At 46.3% G+C, this 15,420-nt stretch overlaps 1 protein-coding gene across 1 annotated transcript in view; it reads right to left on the bottom strand.

Moving 5' to 3' along the window:
• The window catches only part of cacna1g (calcium channel, voltage-dependent, T type, alpha 1G subunit), a 372,735-nt gene that overhangs the window by 11,976 nt on the left and 345,339 nt on the right, over positions 1-15,420 (bottom strand). The window contains exons 34-35 of the mRNA XM_085963330.1: positions 13,829-14,012; positions 6,775-6,944 (exon numbers count right to left, since the gene is read on the bottom strand). Coding sequence (XP_085819456.1) covers positions 6,775-6,944; positions 13,829-14,012 — 354 coding nt within the window. The remainder of the gene's footprint in view (positions 1-6,774; positions 6,945-13,828; positions 14,013-15,420) is intronic.

Raw genomic sequence — 15,420 nt, 5'->3', positions numbered from 1 at the left:
AAGCCTGTGCTGGCGTGTGTCCAGTCTAAACTACCAACCTGGACACAGAATTCCGGCGGGTTCAGGTGAGGTCAAGAAGCATGCGCTTTGGGTGTGGCCAGCATAGAGGTGGAAGGGAATGCCCTAAATTTTCTGACCGGATTTTTTTTTTTTTTAATTGAGAGGTGTGTAACGACGGTATGAGGACATTACCAAGATAGCAAGCATGCCTGTCCCTATCAATTTTCAATCTATGTCACTGTTTTTCTTCTTCTCCAATTTCCCTTCAGCCTCTCCTGAAGATGCTCTTTATGGACTAAGATTTAACAATCCTTCAGCACATCACTCAAGAGACCATTCTTCATGTGAGAAATCGAGTTGTGAGTATTGGCAGGCAATAGCCTGGGTGGGAAGAGATGAAAATGCAGCCAAGTGCAAGCTTGTCCTCACATAATGTCCAAACACACTTTTCAGCATGGGTCAATGGGTTGTGGTCAGGTTTGGTAACCCTGACTGAATTTTATCTCCCTCTCTCTATCGCGGGGCTTTGAGGCCTCGTGTGTCACCCTTGCCAACATCCCAACTGAGGTCAACTAACTCAGCACGGACTGGGACTCCAACACCAGACCTTCCCGTTGTGCACGCCTTAGTGCCAAATGGGCAGTGCGTCAACCCACTTAGTTAGCAGGAGAGCTCAGCCTCAGACTCCTAATTATGCAGGACCAAGCTCGCCGGATAGCTCTGTAATAACTTGCCAGCAGCCCTTTAAATGAGAAGTTTCGACATGAAGATCGCTGAGGAGTAACTTTAACTTTGGGCAGTCGTGTAAAATGGATGACATGCGTTCAGCAGCCCGTTATACATCTCTCCAGTTGAAGACAATGGAAATTGGGAGAGAAGTACAACGAGCTTCTGAATCAATATCGCCCATTTTACACTATCGCACAAAGTCAGAATTACCCTCATTCTTTCTAAACTTTTAATGGCACATTGCTCAATTTTCTCCGATGCTTGTCAGCGGTGCTTCCTTTATTCAACAGAATTAGAGCGTTTGCATGCAAATGGTTTTGTTTTGACAACAATCACACGTTAATTATTTAAAAAATATATTTTCAAAGATAGACTTTTTTTTTGCATGAAGATCTGAGCCTACTAGTCTAAAAAGCAAATAAAGCTCCGGTGGTAAGCCTGTCAAACATCATACGTGTAACCATTGTACTGAAGAAAAGGAAAGATCAGTGTTAGTTTGAGCTGCAGGAAACACAGCTTCCGCACACGAGGGAAACAGGCTCCACGCGTCAACAGATTCATTGTGAACACACTTTAGTTAACGATGTGTGCATGACGGCAGTATGGTCGCCAACCTGGGAGTGAGGGAGGGAGTCGGTGAGGGATGGATTAGCAACAAGAGTTTCTGTGATGGACAGGGTTATTACCATGAGACCTGGGATGAAAAAAACTCAACTACGTGTTGTCAAAACATAAAAGGCGGGGGGGGGGGGTGGTGGTGGAAATCAGACAGAAATGAAAATAAAATCAGTAAGAATACAGCAAATAATACAAAATGTAACGGGAGTTCCTTCAAATGTACTATGTACTGAAAATGTTCTTTCTTTCTTTCTAAAAATGCCACTGCAGTTCGATTGTAATAAGTGATCTTTTACAAAAGGCCAGTGTTATGAATCTTATGATCCGTGAAGAAACGACTCATGAAATAACACTGGACGGCCAGCTGGTGGCGCTGTCCCAGGAGTATAAATACTCGGGCGTGGGCCCAGCTTGCCCAGGGACATTTTGTAAGACAGGAACTAGTGAAGTACAACTAGACCTCCATGTTCTGAAACAAGTTGATTAAAGCCTTGCTTTATACTCAAACCAAGTGCGTAGTGAGTTTTATTACGTCAGCCAGTTTTCATTCAGAATTTTTAGATCATAAACCAAATGTTCCTGTCTATCATGGAACTGGCCCCAGTGCCATTCTATATAGCCGGACACTGCAAGTCAGGCACTATATGGTGAGTAACACTAGCTCTGAAGGGGTGAAACAGTCTGATGTTCATACATCGGCTTCTACATCAGATTTCACTCTATAAACTTAAATTAGAATTGCTGGGGAAAGTGGGCAGCCTATCACCTTCTTGGATAATGCTACTGGTGACCTCAGGTTCCATTAGACCAATCCCAATACTGAACTCGACAGCCTCTTCAATGTCCTCTTCCCTTGAATTTTTTTGTGCTCATCAAGGTAAGGGGTGTCGGTACTGCAAAATGAGACACTTTCCATTTTTGGCATTCGGTGTCGGCATCTAGTTTTCCCAGGTCAGGCATGGCACAGTTAGATGCCGAGTAAAGTTCTCTGTCCCCCTGTCCTCGATTGCCTCTCAACTGCAGAAGACCGCCCTTCAGTGTGACACTTCAATTCTCTACATCTCTCAATTTTGTGGCCTCTCTGAGCAAGGTTGCCAATTTGTGCCAGATTTTGATCAGCTCCGTGTCACAGACCTGTCCAATCCAATTCACTCAAGACATCTTAAAAGTCAGCAAAGGAGACTTTCAGCTCATGATTCTCAGTTGATTCTGCTTAGAACTAATAAGACAACACAAGATGCTAATGTCCAATCCCACCCTCAGAATAAGATCTTGTTCTGGCACTAACCTACCCCATGCAGAACTTTTATTCTTGACTATTTTCTCTCCTGAAGCTGCTGACTCTTGCTGTGATATGATTCAACATGCGTCAGCCTTCACGTGTAAGCCTAGATAGAGTTAGGAGGTTAACAGCCTTCTCCCATTCTCAGACGACATCCACAAGAGCATTAATACAAAAGCAAAATACTGCAGATGCTGCAAGAGCTTGATGTTCGGTGGTGGGGTCATGGTCCAGGGGGAGGTAGGAGGAGGTGTCAGAGAGTTGGCGTTCAGCCTCCGCTAGGTAGAGGCCAGTTCGCCAAACAACAACAGCGCCACCCTTGTCAGCAGGTTTAATGACAAGGTTAGGGTTGGATCTCAGAGAACGGAGTGCTGCAAGTTCAGAGGGAGGTAGGTTAAAGTGAGTGAGGGAGCAGAGACATTGAGCTGGTCGATGTCACACCAGCAGTTCCCAATGAAAAGATCTAGAGGCCAGTGGGAGGGGTCCAGGTGGTCCGATAGTTCTGAAGACGGCAGAAAGCGGGGGGTGGGGGGGGGTGGGGGGGAGAGAGAGGGAAGACTCCTGGCCAAAGAAGTGGGCACGGAGAAGGCGGCAACGGAAGAAGAGCTTAGCGTCGTGCTAATCTTGAAATTCATTGAGGTGGGGGCGTAAGGGGAGGAAGCTGAGGCTTGTCAGTTCTGATGAAAGGTCATCGACCTGAAACGTTAACTCTGTTTCTCTCTCCACAGATGATGCCTGACCCGCTGAGTATTTCCAGCATTTTCTGTTTATATTCCACAAGAGCATTTTCTAGTAGGATTCACTGGATGTTGATCAGAAGTGGGAATCCTGGATGATTTTCCTCCTCCCTAGCCCAGGGGCACTAAAACCAACATCAATGCCCCAACTGTTACCCCCACCGAGTTCAACTAATTCAATGCAGACCAAGAACTCTCAGGAACTCTGCTTTTTATCTTCTGATTTACAACACGCTGCAGCTTGCGACACGATCAAGCAAGAAAGAGTGGAGTTGAGACAGTGAATGAAATACGCGGTGACTAATTTTACCGTTATCAATGCGTGGACAGGAGCTCACAGGGGATACGTGTAACTATGGGGTGAAGATTCCAGTGCGCCTGCCCCTGATTGCAACTCCCAGCCTACAGGTTTCCAACCATTAACTTTAACGGACAGAAAAAAATCGCAGGCTGGCCGTGTGTGAATGTTGGACACCAACTGCGCTTGTATGCGAGGACAGCAGCAAGCCTTGCCTCAGGTAGTTGTGGGATGAATGGTGGCGGAACTAGAAAGGAGAGTGAAGAAACTTGCAGGAAGGATAGCAGCTACGATTTCAGCTGCGTCAACTCCAGGCAGGATAGTGGCGGGGCTGGGGGGTGGGGGGTGTGTGTGTGGGTGTGGGGCTGGGTTTAGCAGCAAAACTGCAGTGTGGGAACAGGTCTGGATATGAATGAACGAATTGGAAGAGGGTCCAACTAGAATCACTGGTATAAAAATAGAAAATGCAGACAGAGACCTGCTGAGTATTTCCAGCATTATTTCAGATTTCCAGCATCTGTAGTATTATGCTTTTGTATTAGTGTTTAATTCACTGCCACTTCTCTTCTAAGAATGCCCACCTTGAAGAAGTTCTGCTCTTCTCTCTGACGGGATTTCTGTTTGTCTCTTTTACCTTGTTCATCTTCATTGCTTTCTGTCTCCCTTCTCCTGTTTGATCAGGTATCTCACAAACCTTCCCTTTTGTTCTTCCCCCCCCTCCGCCCCTTTCCCTGCCCCTGCACTTGCTTAAAAACCTGTTCCATCTCCAGCTTTTTCGAAGGGTCATCAACCTGAAACGTTAACTCTGATTCTCTCTCCACAGACGCTGCCTGACCTGCTGAGTATTTTTTCCAGCATTTTCTGTTTTTAATTCAGATTTCCAGCATCCGCAGTATTTTGCTTTTGTATTAGAATCACTGGTAAACCGGGCCCGGCATGATCTGAGGTGTGAGCAAAGGGTTAACAGAAAAAAGTAAATATAAAGAAATGTCAGAATAGAGTCGTTTAAATCAATGAAGGATTGTTGGGACAGCATGATCACCGAGTTTGCTATAAAGCGCAGCTGTTGAGAAATGGCAGGATCATTTGAGGTGAATTCTTTGCCTCATGCTGTGTTCACGGTGATCCTACAGTTAGTCCATTTGCAGGCTCGGACCATTTTGACGGCGCTCGGAAGATGACCAAGGTCGCACGGCGGCCCTTGCTGCCCGTGTGTTCTCCTCGATGGGACGTGTACCGGCAGGAGAAACAGTAGGATCAATTCAGCAATCGTGCTCTCCCAACGGGGGGCCATGACACCTGGAGATTGGGCTACAGCGAAGTGTTGCTGAATATACAACCACAATCAAGGACGGAAAGAGGTTTTTTTTTCTGTGCCTCGCGATGTGGAAGCATTAGTTATTAAAGTTTCCAATGAATGTTCTTCACCTGCAAACTAATATTAGAAATCAAGTAAAACAATCCCACCCCTCTGGCTCTCCCCTGTCTGGTTCTGGTGCTTGCCCCACAAGCTGTGTCATTCCAAACAGCACATGATAGAATACACAGGACAGGACGGGTACATGATAGAATACACAGGACAGGACGGGTACATGATAGAATACACAGGACAGGACGGGTACATGATAGAATACACAGGACAGGACGGGTACATGATAGAATACACAGGACAGGACGGGTACATGATAGAATACACAGGACAGGACGGGTACATGATAGAATACACAGGACAGGACGGGTACATGATAGAATACACAGGACAGGACGGGTACATGATAGAATACACAGGACAGGACGGGTACATGATAGAATACACAGGACGGGTACATGATAGAATACACAGGACAGGACGGGTACATGATAGAATACACAGGACAGGATGGGTACATGATAGAATACACAGGACAGGAACATGATAGAATACACAGGACAAGGTGGGTACATGATAGAATACACAGGACAGGACGAGTACATGCTAACAGTACACAGGATGGGAAGGGTACATAATATCAGCAAAGGGAACGTGATGCGTGGATGACAGAGACACTGAAAGGTCAGTCATAGATCCCAGAGTGCGGCATAGACTTTCTATAGAGAGTTGTGAGATTGATTCACAGCACCAGCTAGAGGGCAAGTGATAAATGCAAACTTAGGGGGAGAAATTGGCCCTCTTTGCGCCTCCCGTTAGCGCCTCCGGGGGCATTAAGGTGGTGCTACTGCCTTTGCGACCGGGCGCGGCGATAGTACCGATGTCCGCAAAATTGACGTGGAGGTTTGCGGCAGCGGTAACTCCTAGCGCCATGATCTCCTGCGTCCAGAGATCGTGACGTCATCCGGCTGTGCAGCGCCCCAGATCCGAACTTCGGTTCCGCCCCCCGCAGCATCGCCGGGCGATAACACCGACAGCTGCAGGAGGCGTTGTTAGGGAGGCCGGGCGTTTGGGGAGCGGCATTTAAAGGTAAGGCTGCTTGCGTCAATAAAAAATTTGTTTTCACCCCTTCGGTTGTTTTTTTCAACTTTTTCCTGTGCCGCGATTGATTGGCCCTGCACTCTGTTAGGGGCTGATCGTCGCGGATCGCGGCTGCCATCAGCGATGAGGGACATCGATTTAATGCAGAGCCTGCAGCAACGGCCCTTCCCTTTAAGGGAGGGAAGGAGCTTCCGTTCCCGGCAGCGCTGCCCTCGATATTGGGCAGCGCTGCACAGCTACCACCCCTCTTGCTGAACCTTAGCGCTCCAAGGGAAGTGGTAGCGTTTGATTTAGCGCGCCACTTCCTTTCTGGAGCGCTAAACCTGAAGTTTGTGTCGTATTCACTGGCGCAGCGCCCGGCGCTACTTTTCCGTTACCGCTGAAGTTATCGGGGCGATACTCAATTTCTCCACCTTAGAGTAAATCATTATTAGCCAGTCAGAGCCATTCTGTTTTAGTTGTACACTTCAGAATGAAAGCACCGACAAAAACAGTACGAATAATCGTTGGCTTAAAGGCATGGGCGTGTTGCAGGAAGCAAACCCTGCAGATAGAAAACGCCCTGAAAGGGAATTGGCAAATGGAGGCCTTGTGCCGAGACTGGTACAGGGAGCTTGGGTCCGCAGACGCTGACACCTACCTGCCTACGCAGCATTCTGTGGGCACTCAGCGATCTCCTGGGGGGAGGAATCTTCGGGATATTTTCAGAATCAAAACTGTTCTGACGGCTGACTGGGAGGAACAGCTCGATAGGAATCTGGAGGTGGCCACCGGTGCCTGTAGGCTGAGATTGAACCGATGTGGTTGAACCTGGGGAACAATTTGCAGTAACAGTTATTTGCCAAGTTTTTAACCGATAAACAATTCTTTACCAAGTTTTTAACCGATAACCAATTATTTACCAAGTTTCTAACCAATAAACAGTTATTTATCAAGTTTCTGATCGATAACCAGTTATTTACCAAGTTTCTAACCAATAAAATGTTATTTACCAAGTTTCTAACTAATAAACAAGTTGTTTACCAAGTTTACTTGCGCAAGTCAAGACATTTTTCTGGCTTTTCCCTCAAATTAAAGAACAAAAGAACTTGCATTTATATAGCACCTTACACATCCTCAGGACCTTCTAAAGTGCTTCACAGCCAATTAATTACTTTTGAACTGTAGTCATTATTATTTTGTAAATAAATGTGGCAGCAAATTTGTGTACAGCAAGATCCCACAACCAGCAATCCGATAAATAACCAGTTAGTCTGTTTTTGAGGGATAAATATTGGTGAGTACACCAAAAGAACTCTCCTGCTCTTCTTCGAATAGTGCCATGGGATCTTTTATATCCACCTGTGAGAGTTTAACGTCTCATCCAAGAAACAGCACCTACAACAGCGCAGCACTCCCTCGGTACTGCACTTAAGTGTTAGACCACTTTACGTGCTCAAGTCCTGGAGTGGAGCTTGAACCCACAACCTTCTGATGCAGAGGGAAAGAATTACCGACTGGAATTTAATCAAGGGATTCAGTTATGTGGAATAATGATAACCATGAAAGCAAGCTAAAGGCTGCAATATAATCTGAAGGCCCAGATGGCTTATATGTAGAAAAATATAGGGCCAGAAATTCGTGAATGGGGCTTGCCGCGCGTGCAAGCCCCATATATGCACTTACCCGACGCTCCTGCCGATCACCTCCAGGGACGCCTGGAATTGGTGTTTCAAAAAGAAGAATCCCGGGCAGCGTATGACGTCACGCCGCCCAGGAGTGCAGCCAGCGCGAAGCCTGGAGCGTGCAGTGCAAGTGAGACACGCCCCTTAAGGTCTCATTGTAGTAGGACACGCCCCCAATCTCTCCAAGCAGCTGCAGAGGACTTTGTAGTTACACAGCTGCAGGGAAAGTAAGTTATCTGCTATTTTATGAATGTTTTGTGAACTTTTATAAAATTTTAAAAACGTTTACATTATTTTGAAGAATCTGAAGTAGTTTTAAACAGAATTAAAGCAATTTAAAGACTTTTAAAAGCCCTAAAAGAATTTTTTTAATTCCATGTATTTATTTAGCAATGTCGTCGTCATACGTGTCTTCACACTGTTCCCTTTGGGGAACTGTATGAAGTGGTGGAAGGATTTATGGCCATGATTAACGCTCATTCCGTGACCGTAACCATCTTTGAACCAGCCATTAGGGCGGTTAGTCCTATGGCGGGAGGGTTTTACGGGCTCCCACAAGCTATACAAGGAGGGGGGGCCACCCACACCCACGGACGCAAATATCCCACTGGATGTCAACCCAGAATTTAGAGCCGGAGCTCCGACTCCACTTGCCGGGACTGTCTGGAGCGGGGTTCGAAACCCTACCCTGATCTGGCCCAGCGGCGGGGATCCTACCGCTATGCCAAAGGCCCAATCCGATTAGCAACGTGAAATGGCTGGAATGAGCACAATTCACGGCATTAAAAGAACTCACAATTGAACTGATGATGACCTCAGCAATCTCCTCAAGGAGGTGGAGGCGCAGCGCCTGCTCATCATTGGTAATGAGAAGTCAAAGGCGCCGCAAAAAGGGCAGATGATAGCTTGGTCTTTCAAGTGGCAGCATAGGGCTCCAGTCACGGGGAGGGAAAAGGCGCAGGAAACGTATGGGTGTCACCTTTTGTGCGGAGTGGGCCTTTTGCGTAGCAGTAAGCATCCCCGCCGCTGGGCCAGAAGGAGTAGGGTTTCGAACCCCACTCCAGACAGTCCCGGCAAGTGGAGTCGGAGCTCCAACTATAAATTCTGGGTGGACATCCAGCGGGATACTTGCGTCCGTGGGTGTGGGTGCCCCCCCCCCCCTCAGATGGGTTGTGGGAGCCCGTAAAGCCCTCACGCCATAGGACTAACCACCCTAATGGCTGGTTCAAAGATGGTTACGGTCACAGAATGAGCGTTAATCACGGCCATAAATCCTTCCACCACTTCATACAGTTCCCGAAAGGGAACAGTGTGAGGATATGTACGACGATGACCTCTTGCGCAATGCACCTCCTTGGACCCTCAGTCGCAGATGCGAGGGGGCAAATCGTGCAATTGTTAAATTTTTCATTTTTTTTACATGTAAAATGTTGGCCCAGTAATTCCCTTCCAAATGCGCGAGTACGGTCGGGGTACTTACGCGTCTGGCCGGAGGAAATGCCAGTTTTCAGCATGCACAGCGCATGCGGGGAAAACTGGCATTTCCTGTCCTCTGAACGAAGGGGTTCAGAGGCAAAACGTGTGCGCAGTAAAATTCGCCGCTTTCATTCATGATTTCAGTGAGGTCAAGTCCTTACAACTTACACATGAAAAAAGCATGGGTACAGTTGCTCCAGAGGCTGCGGAGGAAGATATTTCTTATCGTGGAGCTTCTGAAAGTATCTATGTCTGTATATATTCCTTTGCGTGTTATGTATATATTCCTTTACTTATGTGTATGAATGTATTATTTAATTATGACTTTCAGAGAAAGTAACTTATTGGAAAATCATAATTAAAAACATACATTCATACACATTAGTAAAGGAATATAAAACATACATACATATACGTAAAGGAATATATGCAGACATACAATTACTTATTACTGATGAAAAGTTTCTTTCTTAAAAGTGCTGGAAATGTTACATTACTCATTTTAGAACACTCATTTTCACATTCCATTCACACAGCCACAATTGCTCCTTCTACCTACCGTTCTGAAAACCCGTTTAAAAAAAAAAATTTAAACTTTAAAACTTACTTAAAATTTCTTAAAATAACTTCCCTCCCTTTCCCAAACAAAAATATTGCCTTTCAGAAGCTCCACGATAAAATATATCTTCCTCCGCAGCCTTGGAACAACTTTACACCTGCTTTTTTCAAGTGTAACTTGTAAGGACTTACCCTCACTGAATCCATGAATGAAATCTACGAAGTTCACTGCGCAAGCGCTGCCTGTGCAGTCGCACGCGCTGTGCCTATGAACCCCTTCGTTCCGAGGTCTGGAAATGCCGGCGTTCCCCGCATGCGCTGTTCATGCTGAACGCCGGCATTTCCAACGGCCAGATGCGTGAGTACCCCGACCGTACTCACGCCTTTGGTCACGAATTTCTGGCCCATAATGGGCGCCCAGGAGTGAGTTACAGGCTGGAAACCAATTGAAGAGTTTCCATGGTTTGTGTAAAGAAGGATAGAACCAGGGCAGCCTGGAATCTAATCAAGTAGTTCAGACGTCATCATAAACAAAGAGTTCGGAACGGCAATCTGAGCCCCGACCCGAGATGAATTGTAAGTTTGCAGCCACTCCCTTGTATTCATTTGTTGCCTAATCGATATTGGGAAGCTCTTGGTGAGAACTGCCACGGTGGACATCAGCAGAACCTGTGTAGAGTCATAGAGTCATAGAGTAATACAGCACGGATAGAGGCCCTTCGGCCCATCGTGTCCGCGCCGGCCATCAAGCCCTGTCTAATCTAATCCCATATTCCAGCATTTGGCCCGTAGCCTTGTATGCTATGGCATTTCAAGTGCACATCCAAATGCTTCTTAAATGTTGTGAGGGTTTCTGCCTCCACAACCCTTTCAGGCAGTGAGTTCCAGACTCCAACCACCCTCTGGGTGAAAAAGTTCTTTCTCAAATCCCCTCTAAACCTCCCGCCCTTTACCTTGAATCTATGCCCCCTAGTTATCGACCCCTCTACTAAGGGAAAAAGCTCCTCAGCATCCATCCTATCTATGCCCCTCATAATTTTGTACACCTCAATCATGTCCCCCCTCAGCCTCCTCAGCTCCAAGGAAAACAAACCCAACCTGCCCAGTCTCTCTTCATAGCTGAAGCGCTCCAGCCCTGGTAACATCCTGGTGAACCTCCTCTGCACCCTCTCTAACGCGATCACATCCTTCCTGTAGTGTGGCGACCAGAACTGCACACAATATTCCAGCTGTGGCCTAACCAGTGTTTTATACAGCTCCATCATAACCTCCTTGCTCTTATATTCAATGCCTCGGCTAATGAAGGCAAGTATCCCATATGCCTTTTTTACCACCTTATCCACCTGTTCCGCCGCCTTCAGGGATCTGTGTACTTGCACACCCAGATCCCTCTGACCCTCCGTCTTGCCTAGGGTCTTTCCATTCATTGTGTATTCCTTTGCCTTGTTAGTCCCCCCAAAGTGCATCACCTCGCACTTTTCCGGGTTAAATTCCATTTGCCACTGTTCCGCCCATCTGACCAACCCATCTATATCGTCCTGCAGACTGAGGCTACCCTCCTCGCTATTTACCACCCTACCAATTTTTGTATCATCCGCGAACTTACTGATCATACCCTTTACATTCATATCCAAGTCATTAATGTAGACCACAAACAGCAAGGGACCCAGCACCGATCCCTGTGGTACCCCACTGGCCACAGGCTTCCAGTCACAAAAACAACCTTCGACCATCACCCTCTGCCTTCTGCCACTAAGCCAGTTTTGTATCCAATGTGCCAAGGCACCCTGGATTCCATGGGCTCTTACCTTCTTGACCAGTCTCCTGTGCGGGACTTTATCGAAGGCCTTACTGAAATCCATGTATACCACATCCACTGCGTTACCCTCATCCACACACCTAGTCACCCCCTCAAAAAATTCAATCAAATTAGTCAGACATGATCTTCCCTTGACAAAGCCATGTTGACTATCCCTGATTAATCCTTGCCTCTCCAAGTGGAGACACATTTTGTCCCTCAGGATTTTTTCCAATAATTTTCCTACCACTGATGTTAGGCTCACTGGCCTGTAGTTCCCCGGTTTTTCCCTACTACCCTTCTTGAATAATGGTACTACATTAGCGGTTCTCCAGTCCTCTGGCACATCCCCTGTGGCCAGAGAGGTCCTGAATATATGTGTTAGAGCCCCCGCAATCTCCTCCTTTGCCTCACACAGCAGCCTGGGATACATTTCATCCGGGCCTGGGGATTTATCCATTTTTAGGCCAGTTAAAACCGCCAATACCTCCCCCCGCTCGATGTTAATATGTTCGAGCATATCACAGTCCCCCCGCCCTATTTCTATGTCTACATCGTCCTTCTCCATAGTGAAAACAGACGCAAAAAATTCATTCAGAACCCCTCCTACATCTTCCGGCTCCACACACAGATTGCCACTTTTGTCCCTAATGGGCCCTATTCTTTCCCTAGTTATCCTCTTACCCTTAATATACTTATAAAACATCTTCGGATTTTCCTTTATTTTGCTTGCCAGTGTTATTTCATGGCCCCTCCTTGATCTCCTAATTTCTTTTTTAAGTATCCCCCTGCACTTTTTGTACTCCTCTAGGGCTTCCTCCGTCTTTAGCCTTTTGTATCTACCAAAAGCCCTCCTTTTTTTCCTAATCCATTCCCGTATATCCCCTGACATCCAAGGTTCCCTGTGGTTTTTGGAACCACCCTTGACCTTTACGGGAACATGTTGCCATTGTATGTTCTCAATCTCCCTTCTGAAAGCCTCCCATTGCTCCGATGCGGATTTTCCTACAAGTAGCTGTAGTCAACGCAAGATACTGATCGATTATTAACTGTGCTGTAATCACAGCAGTGAAGAGGCCCAGGTGATTACAGTTGGCTCATGGTGCCATTAAAGGGCAGAAATCGAACACAAACCAGTCATATTTGTCTGGAGATAAAGACAAATTTAACCAGGGGACAATTCCTTCTCCCTTCAATAACAATTGAGTGTCAGCTGTGGCTCAGTGGGCAGCACCCTCGCCTCTGAGTCAGAAGGTTGTGGGTTCAAGTCCCACTCCAGAGACTTGAGCACATAAAGCTAGGCTGACACTCCAGTGCAGTGCTGAGGAGTGCTGCACTGTTGGAGGTGCCATCTTTCAGATGAGACGTTAAACCGAGGCCCCCGTCTGCTTTCTCAGGTGGACGTAAAAGATCCCATGGCACTATTTCAAAGAAGAGTAGGGGAGTTATCCCTGGTGTCCTGGTCAATATTTATCCCTCAACCAACATAACAAAAACTGGTCATTATCACATTGCTGTTTGTGGGAGCTTGCTGTGTGCAAATTGGCTGCCGTTTTTCCCACATTACAACAGTGACTCCACTTCAAAAGTACTTCATTGATTGTAAAGTGCTTTGAGATGTCTGGTGCTCTATAAATGCAAGTCTTTCTTTCTATACAACTCTTAAGGGGCTTGACAGGGCAGGTGTTGGGAGGATGTGTCCCCTGGCTGGGGAGACTAGAACCAGGGGTCACAGTCTCAGAATAAGGGGTCGGCCATTTAGGACTGAGATGAGGAGTAATTTCTTCAGAGGGTGGTGAATCTTTGGAATTCCCTACTCCAGAGAGCTGTGGTTGCTCAGTCGATGAGTATATTCAAGGCAGTGATCGATAGATTTTTGGATATCAAGGAATATGGGGATAGTGCGGGAAAGTGGAGTTGAGGTAGAAGATCAGCCATGATCTTATTGAATGGCAGAGCAGGCCCAAATGGCCTACTCCTGCTCCTAGTTCTTATGTTCTAATTCCCATCATGACAAAATGGGACTTTGTGCTCGGGGGGAGTTAGTTTGGATGGAAACAGAAAATGGATTTGTTTTTCAACTTGAATTCTCTTGGTCAGAAATAATGACAGCAGAGAGTTGCTGCATTGAGTAGATCAAAATACCGGTTGATCTCTAACCCAAACTCTTTCAATCTGAACTCGCGGATGAGGCATACCTGACTGTAACTTATGATTGCTCTCTGACCTCTGCAGACCCGGCAAAGGAGCAGGGTCGACAGGCTGAAACATGTAGCTGTCATTGGGCAGCGAGTGTGTCCGGCCAACAAAAGGCTTCCTCACAGTGAGAAGGTTCTTTTCTGGGATCTCCTCCTTAACCTCATGTTCTTGAGTGTACTCAGCCTGCAAGGAGAGAAAAGGCAACATTAGATTCATGGGGCACGGGCAAGGATGATAACTGAAGGAAGCTGAGCTGCTGATAATGTAAAACACAGTCATGCAGAAGGTCCATCGATGGCACAAAAACATCCTACAGTAACAGCAACAGAAACGCAAAGAAAAGAGGAAGTTCAAAACATTTGAGCAGGACATGTTACATCAATTTGCTATAAGGCGATGGATCACAATATAGTTACACTGCAACGCAACAGACACAGTGGTGTGTCACAATACTGGGCACTCTGTACAGTACACAAACCATGACAATGCCAATTCCATCAGTCAGCTGCTTCATGCAACCTCTCAACCTCTCTGCCCACGTGCAATCTTCTTCATTATGGAAGACAGCGTCTTCAGATGAATGATGGCTTGAAGCTACTAGCCATTTTACTGGTAATCTGTTAAGGTTACTAACGCAAACTAGTTAGCTCTTACACAAATTGGGAAAGGTATGCTTAACAGCAAAGGGGAATTATTAAAAATGGAGCAAAAATGAAAATCCGGAAAAAAAATTAAAACTCGAATTAAAAACTATGGGGTAGAAGTTTGTCTTGCCCGTTATAGGCCCCGCCCAATGTTCAGTCCATTGAAGTCGATGGCGGCCGAGGCTGTACCACCCGCTTTGCGCTGCCACCCAAGACAAATCTTTATCCCATCTGCGCCCTTCCTTTTTTTATTAGTGTCACTTTAAAAAAAAACTAGAACTGCATGAGTGGAAGTCAAGGACTGAAGTGCAGGCTGGAATCTAATCAAATGGTTTAGGTGAAGACGTGAATATTTTATACCCCAACTCATCTACTCTCCACATATCCAGCTCCGCCTAGAAAGGGGTGGGGAAAGAGAAAGTTGGGGGATTGAATGAGCTGGGGTCTTGGAATCTGCTGGAGCCAGTGGCATCTTGGAGAAGTCCAAGTAAACTGTCAGCAAAACGCCCGATTCTGGCTCTGCACAGAAAGACCAGTCAGAAATGAACTGGCAAACTGGTTATATATCCAACTACTTAAAGGATGAAATTCAGCTTGACTTCCATTCGTTGGTGTTACTTCACCCTATGCGTTAGATGGTGCTACCTCACTCTATACATTAGATGGTGCTAATCTCACCCTCTACGTTAGGCAGTGTGACCTCACTCTAAATGTTAGATGGTGCTGCCTCATCCTATATGTTAGGCAGTGTGATCTCATCCTATATGTTAGGCGGTGTGACCTCACCCTATACGTTAGGTGGTGTTACCTCATCCTATATATATATCCATTAGAATGTGTTACCTCACCCTATATATATCCATTAGAATGTGTTACCCCACCCTATATATATATATCCATTAGAATGTGTTACCTCACCCTACATATATATCCAATAGATAGATGGT

The sequence above is a fragment of the Somniosus microcephalus genome, chromosome 21 (assembly GCF_052327205.1).
Source record: "Somniosus microcephalus isolate GS21.2 chromosome 21, FLI_Smic_1.0, whole genome shotgun sequence".
Classification (NCBI taxonomy): Eukaryota; Metazoa; Chordata; class Chondrichthyes; order Squaliformes; family Somniosidae; genus Somniosus; species Somniosus microcephalus.
Note: the sequence above shows the minus strand (reverse complement) of the source record. Positions and strands in the feature narration are given on the sequence as shown.